The following is a 10,000-nucleotide window of genomic DNA, read 5'->3' on the forward strand; positions in this document are numbered from 1 at the left end:
TCTCTTTCTCATCCGTTTGTTTCGACATCGTCCGCGGCGACCTCGCTCACCTCTCATTGGCCGAGGGCTGTCCACGAAGACGTCCTCCTCCCGCCCCCTGAAGCGTCCTCTCCTCCTCAGGTCGAGCTGGTACACCTGGCTCCTCTGGTTGGTGGACAGCTACGCGGACGGGAAGAAGAAGAAAAAAGTACACGTGTGGATAATTATGAGTTTGAATAGTCAACAAGGGATTATGATAATCGCAGTAAAAACAAGTTACAAGCAAGTCGACCTCGCGATGACGAAGCCGGCTGAGCCGCTAAACGCGCGGTGGCCGAGCTCCGGGTGAAGTCTCTTCTCGTACTCACGGTTACTCCGCTGCACTTCACGGTGGAGCTGTTCAGCCACGTGGCCTCGTACCGCCGAGCCGTCCCGAAGTCGCACTCAAGCTCCTCCCCCTGGCGGAAAGCGGGGGAAAAAACGTTATTTTTATTTTTTAAAAGGTGCCGTGCGTCAGCAATAACAAGAACGCCGGTCCCGAAGGGGTCGGTATCCAAAAAGAGCTTCGGCAAAGAAAATGCTCTCTCGGACATTCCTGGCAAGCAATAGGGGGGAGGGGGGGAAGAGGACTGAAATACCCCCCCCCCCCACCCCGCAAATAATTGGCCCTGCCAGGGAAAGAGGCAATCCATTCAACATTCATATTCATAAACATCTGGACTCCCACATCCCTGCGAGTCCTCTGGGGAGCCAGAGTCATGAATATGAATTCCTTCTTCACCAAAACACGAGTTGAACGAGTTCCTCCGAGCGGAGCGACGTGGAGGTAAGACCACGAATACTCCGACAGGTAAGAGCAGCACGTTGACTCGGAGGGGGAGGAGAGCGGGTCGGCTGTCGCTCATGAGGGGGGGGGGGAGCGGTCGTCGTCCTGTAACCACAAGGTAGCCGGTTCGATTCCCCGCTCTCCCCGCAGTTGCATGTCAAAAAGAAGAATTTACCCAGGAAGGATATATTATTTAATATTATTTATCCATTATTATTTATTTATTTATTTCTGTATTTATTTATTATTTATTATTTATTTATTATTATTATTATTATTATACATAAATATATTATTATTTTATTATTCATTATTATTTATTTATTTGTTATTTAAGAAAACCCTGTCTGCGAATACCAGCAGTGAAATGTTTGCTGGACTTATTCTTCAATCTGAGAACTAATACTGGAGGACAAACTCCTATGCATCATCATGTTTACGATGACGTCATATGTCCAGATATCTTGATTCATAATTCCGTCTTAATTGATAATAACAAACACGTACGAACTCAGACTCAAAACGCTGATTTCTCTGCATGCAAGCCGGAATTTGTATTTGCGATCGTAATAATAATATCAGTAATCTGAATATCCAGTCACGTCCAGGGTGCTTTCAGGATGTGTGTGTAGGTGTGTGTGTGTGTGTGTGTGTGTGTGTGAATCTTTATGTGACTCAGTGTCTGTCACCATGGCAACACACCAGGGAGAGGGGCTGGAAAAGGCCAGACGGGGTTAGGAGTGCGAATGACCACGCCTGGCAACGAGTCTGCGCTGGAATTTATATATATATATATAATATATATATAATATATATATAATATATATATAATATATTAAATATTAAATAAATATTAAAAGAGAAAGAAAAATGTATTTTTAATTTAAAAAATGAATATATATATATATATTATATAAATAAATATTATATAAATATATACATACATATTATATATGTTATTTTTTCTATAAATAAAAAACAAACAAAAAAACAAGAACAAGCCCCCCCCCCCCCTCTTCTTCTTCTAACACTTTGACCCCGGCGCACAGAAATGACCATCTGTGTCTAACTCGGCTTGAAGCGAACCACCATATGCTTCTGTTTCATCCCAAATCATTTACACCACATGCGTATTGGACCGAGTCCAAGACACCCCCCTCCCCCTGTTTTGGTCTGCCGTACCTCCTGGATGTTGCTGAGGGACAAGATGAAGTCCTGCACCGCTTCCGACGGCGACGGAGGAACCTCTGAGGCCACCAGCGCGGGACAGGAAACGGCATTCTGTGGAAAAGTCAAGGGGGGGGGCAGGAAGTGACATATCGGAGTTAAAAGAAAAACAATGGCTCCCTCTGTCAAAATACCCCAAAATACCTGTCCTGTTTATCTGGAAGGAGGAGGAAATGAGGCGGGGGGGGGGGGGGGTTATCTCGGGGGGGAAAACAACAATAGCTTCAAATAGAGAGACGGTGAGGGATTAGAAAAACAGACCTCGCCGGACACGACAGCAGAACAGGAAGAACCCGCCTCCTCGTCTCCTCACGACCCGCAGTACAGGAAAACACCACCGGGGTCATTTAGAGAGATGCAGGGACGTCTCTAATGCAGCGCTTGACCAGTAGCCCTCTAACTGGGACCAGTACTCAGGCCCCCCCCCCAGATGGGACGGGGAATAACACAATGGCTGACTTAGTCCTGAGAGTTGTCAGGAGCACCCTGGGGAGCTTTAATTGGATTTAATGGAGTTTCAACATCTCTCGTGACCTCAGACTGATGAAGTTCGGGATCATTTTCCCAGATTCACGGCTTTTTTCTTTTTCTTCTTCTTCTTCTTTCGTGGGATCGTTTCCCTGCCCGTAAAAGAAAACTTGGATGCGTTTGCTTCGCAGAGTATTTCACACAGCCTCTCGTGGGGCTTTGCCCTGCCAAACAATACGTCGACTACGCGACCCATTCGTGCACAGTCACCTACTTTTTTTTAAAAAGGAGGGAATACGACGTGTAAAAAAAAAATATAGAAAAAAAAGCAGGCGTCAAATGTACATTATATTTTCTCTGGCAACTAAACAGATTTCGTCATAATTCCCATATAATAATAATAATAAAAAGACAAACCGCCCTCCACTCCTCCGTGAGTCTATTGAACCTCCGGAGACTTTACGGAGTTTCAACATGTCTCGTGACCTCAGACTGAGTCACCGCACGGCGGCTGTTGCACAACCGCGTCTGGACTCCAGATCGTTGCAGCACACCGGGTCTGAGCTCGGGGCTGGGACCGGGTCTGGTTTAGCGGATTAAAGAGGAAGAGGAGGAGGAGGCGGAGGAGGAGGAGGACCGCTCACCTCCAGCAGGTTGTGCTTGGACTCGTCTTTACTGGCCACACAGAGGTGGTTGTCGGGATCCCAGTAGCACTTCCATCTGGTGCTCAGGCAGCTCACACATCTGATGGACACACACACACACACACACACACACACACACACACACACACACACACACACACACATGGGGAAAGTTTAGAAATCTCCCCATAAACACAGAAACGTCGAGAGGCCGATAACCGAGCGAGGCATCAAAGTGCGAAGCTAATAAAATGAAATTATGATTCGTCACCGCGGCGACACGCAGCGAGTCAGGAGGTCAAACCGGGCCACGCTGAGTGTGTGTGTGTGTGTGCTTGTAATTCTATCATTGTGTGCCGTTATGCTAAGTGAGGACATATTAGCGAGTCCATCAGCAGCTTTTAGACTCCATGTAAACGTCCATTCGTCCAAGAATGAAACGGGTTTAGAAAGTATTAAAGCTGCAGATCTTCAGGCTCAAGATATTCAATGTTTTATTCTGTGATATGAAAAGATTAAATACAATATTAAAAGAGGAAAAAATAACGCAGGAGTCTTCTTGTTGAACTTACATACCATCGTACGTCTCTAGACAATTCTTTATATTTCTAGGGTTATATTTCCAGGGTTATATTTCTAGGGTTATATTTCTGGGGTTATATTTCCAGGGTTATATTTCCAGGGTTATATTTCTAGGGTTATATTTCTGGGGTTATATTTCTAGGGTTATATTTCTGGGGTTATATTTCCAGGGTTATATTTCCAGGGTTATATTTCCAGGGTTATATTTCTAGGGTTATATTTCTGGGGTTATATTTCCAGGGTTATATTTCCAGGGTTATATTTCCAGGTTTATATTTCCAGGGTTATATTTCCAGGGTTATATTTCTAGGGTTATATTTCCAGGGTTATATTTCCAGGGTTATATTTCGAGGGTTATATTTCGAGGGTTATATTTCTAGGGTTATATTTCTAGGGTTATATTTCCAGGGTTATATTTCCAGGGTTATATTTCCAGGTTTATATTTCGAGGGTTATATTTCCAGGGTTATATTTCCAGGGATATATTTCCAGGTTTATATTTCTAGGGTTATATTTCCAGGGTTATATTTCCAGGTTATATTCAGGGTTATATTTCGAGGGTTATATTTCCAGGGTTATATTTCCAGGGATATATTTCCAGGTTTATATTTCTAGGGTTATATTTCCAGGGTTATATTTCTAGGGTTATATTTCCAGGGTTATATTTCTAGGGTTATATTTCCAGGGTTATATTTCTAGGGTTATATTTCCGGGGTTATATTTCCAGGTTTCTATTTCCAGGGTTATATTTCCAGGGTTATATTTCCAGGGATATATTTCCAGGTTTATATTTCTAGGGTTATATTTCCAGGGTTATATTTCCAGGTTTATATTTCTAGGGTTATATTTCTCGGGTTATATTTCCAGGGTTATATTTCTAGGGTTATATTTCCAGGGTTATATTTCCAGGGTTATATTTCCAGGGTTATATTTCTGACGTCCTTCCTTTCCTGCTCATTGATTAGCGAGTTGTTCCAAAACAATAGAAACCAACTCGTCACAATGAAGATAGCCGGTGGGTTCCCAGAATGCATTGCAGCCAATGCTCTTTTGCTCTCTTCACACGTGATTGGCCCACAGTGCTCGAGACTCCGGCTCACAGACGTCGCTCTAGAGCTCATGAGCGCTTATTAAACGGTTCACACTCGCCGCCGCGAACAAAACGCACCGCGAGGAATCGTTAACGCAACGAGCCCGACGCCGTTAAAACCGGCCTCGTCTAACGTGATGAATACATCTCGTATTCACGGGAGACTTTCATGCCTTCACACGAGCCTTTAAAAAGAGCTTCAGATGCATTTCCAATGAAACTGAACTTTGATTTGATCGTTACTAGTCAGAGAAAAACCTCCACCGTACAGCGTGGAGACAGATGTCCCCGCACCAGGAGCGAGAGCGCCTCCAGTGATAGCACCACTCTGAGGAGGTCTCGAGGTGGGGGTGGGGGGGGGGGGGGTAGGTGTAAAGGGATGTGGAGACGTAATCGAAACACGTGTGTGTGTGTTCTGATTAGAAGCAGACGGCCCCCTCGAGGCTCTTATCAGCTGCGGCTTTTCTGTTTTCCCTGACTCCCTTTTCTGTCCTATTAAAACACTTATGTGCACTACCACCCACACACACACACACACGCACACACACATTCTATTATGACCCAGCACTGACAGTAAATAGCCAGTAACGCTGCCCACCCCGACGCATAATGGTCATTCGTGCACACACACACACACACACACACTAAACACACAGCCGGGCTCACACTCTCAGGGCCTCTCAGTGGACACAGCGGTTAAACATACATCTTCAATCACGTCTCTGTCAGAGAGGGGAAGAAGAGACGTTTTTCAGACGGGCCGAGACGAGACAGAAAGAAAAGAGGAGGCCAAAGAACTTGAGACATACAATGCAAATAAAACTGAGAAAGAGTGTGTGTGTGTTTGTGAATGTGTGTGTGTGTGTTTGTGAATGTGTAAGAGAGAGTGAGACATAAAGAGAGCGAGTGAAGCAGTGCGAGGGGGCAGGTTAGCTGTCTGCTGAGGCTGGAATGTGATCGTCTGGTTGTCATTAACACTCTGCCTAGTGACCACTGTGAACACACACACACACTCACACACTCACACACTCACAGTCACGGAGGACAACGCGCAGACTGATTTCTCACAAATTGTCACATGGTGAATAGAGTTGAGTTGATTAAACCTCACGCTAAAGGGAGCTCAGTTCACCTTCGACGCTGCTTCCTTTTTCTTTTTTAAAGCTTTGACAGGAGAGGGAAAAAAAAAAAAAAAAAAACGGCGGCACAAAACAGAAAGGACTCGACATCGGTTAATTGCCAAAAAAATAAAATAAAAAAAGGCTTGTAAGACCTCTCTTTAGGGATTATTGGAGAAAAAAAGGAAAAAAAAGAGTTCGGAGTGATTAAAATCAGAGCGGAGCGGCTCATCCTGTGAGAGCGCCGCTCTGCTCATTATCACCTCCGGAAGAAGAAGAAGAAAAAAAAAACCACGCCGTCTCATTTCACACACCCAGTCTGGCACGAGCGTATACCTGCGACTGCTGCGTTCACACCTCCGCGCTGTTTTCATAAAGTGAACAAAAAGGGGACGTGCCCCAACGACACACACACGCACACGCACACACACACACACACACACACACACACACACACACACACACACACACACACACACTGAGCATAAGATCTGCCCATCAGATGGAGTGGATGCTCTAGCGGGGTCCAGCAGGCAGGAGGAAGCCAGCTGGATCGAGTCACACGGTCCCCCGAAACAAACACACATCCACACGGACGGCCAGACAACACAAATCCAATTTCCTTCTCGGCTTCACGTTTACAGAATATTAATCCCAACATGAGACGCCGCGCTGAGAGACAACACCCGGGGAGCCAAACGCACGAGGAGCGCCGCGTCGGCAATATTTACCCACCGAGGCGCCCCCCGGAAAGAGGAAGAGCAGAGGTCGGGGAGGAGCCTCCGGGTCGGCGGGCGCGATCGACACGCCGGCGCCCGAGGGGACCGGCGGCGAGCTTTCATTTGGGTTTGGATTTAACGGAGGTCGAGAGGAAGAGGCCAGAGGACGAAGCTCTGAGCCGCAGCGCGGGGCGTTCGCTCGGTGGTCATTTTGGAGGCCGTAAAGTTTCTCACACGAGGGATCCGTGTGCAGGACGGCGCCCGGGAGAGGCTTCTCAGAAACCCCAGCAAAAAGATGCGATGACGAATGTCACGACGAATGTGGCGACGAATGTGACGATGAATGCAATGATGAATGCGACGATGAATGCTACGATGAATGCTACGATGCATGCGACGATGAATGCGATGACGGATGCGACGACGGATGCGACGACGAATGCGACGATGAATGCGACGATGAATGCTACGATGCATGCGACGATGAATGCGATGACGGATGCGACGACGGATGCGACGATGGATGCGACGATGAATGTGACGTGAATGCTACGATGAATGCGACGATGAATGAGACGACGGATGCGACGACGAATGCGACGATGAATGCGACGATGAATGCGACGATGAATGCGATGACGGATGCGATGACGGATGCGACGACGGATGCGACGACGAATGCGACGGTGAATGCGACGATGAATGCGACGACATATGCGACGCCGGATGCGACGACGAATGTGACGATGAATGCGACGACGGATGCGATGACGAATGTGACGGTGAATGCGACGACGGATGCGACGACGAATGTGACGATGAATGCTACAATGAATGTGACGATGAATGTGACGATGAATGCGACGATGAATGTGACGCCGAATGTGACGATGAATGTGACGATGAATACTACGATGAATGCGACGATGAATGCGACGATGGATGCGACGATGAATGCGACGATGAATGTGACGTGAATGCTACGATGAATGCGACGATGAATGCGACGATGAATGCGATGACGGATGCGACGACGGATGCGACGACGAATGCGACGGTGAATGTGACGATGAATGTGACGGTGAATGCGACGATGAATGCGACGGTGAATTTGACGATGAATGCGACGACGGATGCAATGACGGATGCGACGACGGATGCGACGATGAATGCGACGACGGATGCGATGACGAATGTGACGGTGAATGCGACAATGGATGCGACGACGAATGTGACGGTGAATGTGACGATGAATGCTACGATGAATGCTACAATGAATGTGACGATTAATGTGACGATGAATACTACGATGAATGCGACGATGGATATGGCGCCAAATGCGGCGATGAATGCAACGACAAATGGGGCGACGAATGCAACAATAAATGCTATGGTGACGAATGTGACGATGAATGCATGGATGAATGCAATGACGACAAATGGGCCGATAAATGTCACGACCAATGCGACAACGAATGCGACAACGAATGCGATGACAAATGGGGGCGCCGAATGTGTCGACAAATGCGACAACGAACGTGGCGACCAATGTGCCACTCACGGGGTCTTTGGGTGTATCGCTCCGGTCCTCTTGCAGTCGTAGACGACGAAGCTCCCAGATACAACGGTCGTGCCGTTGACTTTTATCGCCACGGAAATGGTCAGGTGATCTGCGGAAGAAAAGAAAACAGGCGCATGAGACGACACGTCGAGAGAGAGGGAAGCGGCGAAGGCCTCGACCTCGAAGGACACAACAAGAACGGACGTCCTCGGCCTCACCCGCGCCGGGGGGGATGGGCCGGTAGTTTTCCCGAGGGAGCAGGGGGCAGGTCTGGATCTGGGCGGGGCCGTAGTCCAGGTGCACCGTGGCGGCCGTCGAAACACCCGGAGCGTATTCGCACTCCACCCGGGAGCCGGCCAGATCGGGAACGCTGCCGTTTATCAGGATGCCGACGTCCTGCCGGAGCAGAAATAGGAGCATGAATACGAATGTTACACACGTATTGAAATCCAGGGTGGCGTGCAGTCGGTGTTTGGGTGGAGCGGTAGCTCCGAACTCTGAAACTAATGGACCAGATGGTGCTCGAGTGATGAAGTCTGACAGGACGCATAACAAAGCTAACACCTCGCTGACGTGACTGGATTTCTCTGCTAAATTCTTTCAATGTGAGAAAAGAAAATAGAGGGGGGAGGGGGGGCGTGGGGAGGGGGGAGGGGGGGGTGGGGTGGAGAAGAGGAAGAGGAACATGTTTCGGGCGGCTCAGCGGATTCGAGCCGAAGCGGCCGGCCAACATGCGCCGACACGTCTGCGAAAAAAAGAATCCGCTCGATTGTTAAAGTTCGGAAGTGGTCATTTCCTGCCCGAAGGTCCGACTTCCTGCCTGCTGCTTCCTGTTTAGGGAGGGAGGGAGGGAGGGGGGGGGGGTGACGACCTTGAGCCGTGCTTCCTGGAGGCTCTGAAGGACGCCCCGTGGATCTGGTAGAACTATCACTGCCCCCCCCCCAAAGAAAGGCAAACTGACCTCCATAACAAGCAAAACACCCACGATTAACGAACCGACTCGTGACCCCGTCGCCTCTCGCTCTCGTCTCATTACGAGCTGTAACTAAAGGTCAGATATATTCGGAGTGTCAAAGATTCGACGAGCTAATTATCGCAGTGTTTTGTTGTGCTCCCGTGAACAGTTTACACGGCGCCACGGCGGCGTGACGCCGGGAACGACTGCACGGCTTTCATTTCAATAAAATCTAAATCCATTCGGAGGTGTTCGAGATGTTCCTGAGGAAGCTCGGAGCTTTGGAATGTGACTTCACATGAAGTATTTTAAAAGTGTAAATTGCGTTCTTAAAAAAATCTATTCTAGTACGCAGTGCAACATTTATCGCGCGCTAACGAGAGGATTGTTGTGTTGTTGCATTTAAATGATTATAATGAAGTCAAATATTAAAGTCAAAGGCTATAACGCCAACAAAATAAAGTAAACGGTGAACGTGCTAATGCTAAGCTAACGTACAGTGATGGTTTATAAGGTGTTGCAGTGAGTGTTTGTGTGTGTTGCTATTGATTTGGGGACACTATGAACATGAAGGAGGCTGAATTTAATAAAAAAATGTTTGTGACATTTAAGCCCCTCCCCCCCAGATGTACCGCCAACCAGTCACACGTTAAAATGTACATAGACTTCTCAAACGTCATCCCTTATTAATCTTCCGAATGTCGCTTATTTGTCTTAATTCACACACATTACGGCTAAACAGGTGAGTTGTGATGTCACAACGACCTTGACGTTGGCCATTGACCTCCAAAAATTGTAAATCGCTGTTTTTTTTAAAGCCCAAATCTGAAA

General features: G+C 47.5%; 1 protein-coding gene across 1 annotated transcript in view; it reads right to left on the reverse strand.

The window, feature by feature from the left end:
- Positions 1–10,000, reverse strand: part of plxnd1 (plexin D1) — a 61,809-nt gene that overhangs the window by 36,823 nt on the left and 14,986 nt on the right. Inside the window, exons 6-11 of the mRNA XM_056422136.1 lie at positions 8,433–8,610; positions 8,215–8,323; positions 3,145–3,244; positions 1,988–2,086; positions 348–437; positions 51–159 (exon numbers count right to left, since the gene is read on the reverse strand). Of these exons, the coding sequence (XP_056278111.1) occupies positions 51–159; positions 348–437; positions 1,988–2,086; positions 3,145–3,244; positions 8,215–8,323; positions 8,433–8,610 (685 nt within the window). The remainder of the gene's footprint in view (positions 1–50; positions 160–347; positions 438–1,987; positions 2,087–3,144; positions 3,245–8,214; positions 8,324–8,432; positions 8,611–10,000) is intronic.

The sequence above is a fragment of the Pseudoliparis swirei genome, chromosome 9 (genome assembly GCF_029220125.1).
Source record: "Pseudoliparis swirei isolate HS2019 ecotype Mariana Trench chromosome 9, NWPU_hadal_v1, whole genome shotgun sequence".
Taxonomy (NCBI): Eukaryota; Metazoa; Chordata; class Actinopteri; order Perciformes; family Liparidae; genus Pseudoliparis; species Pseudoliparis swirei.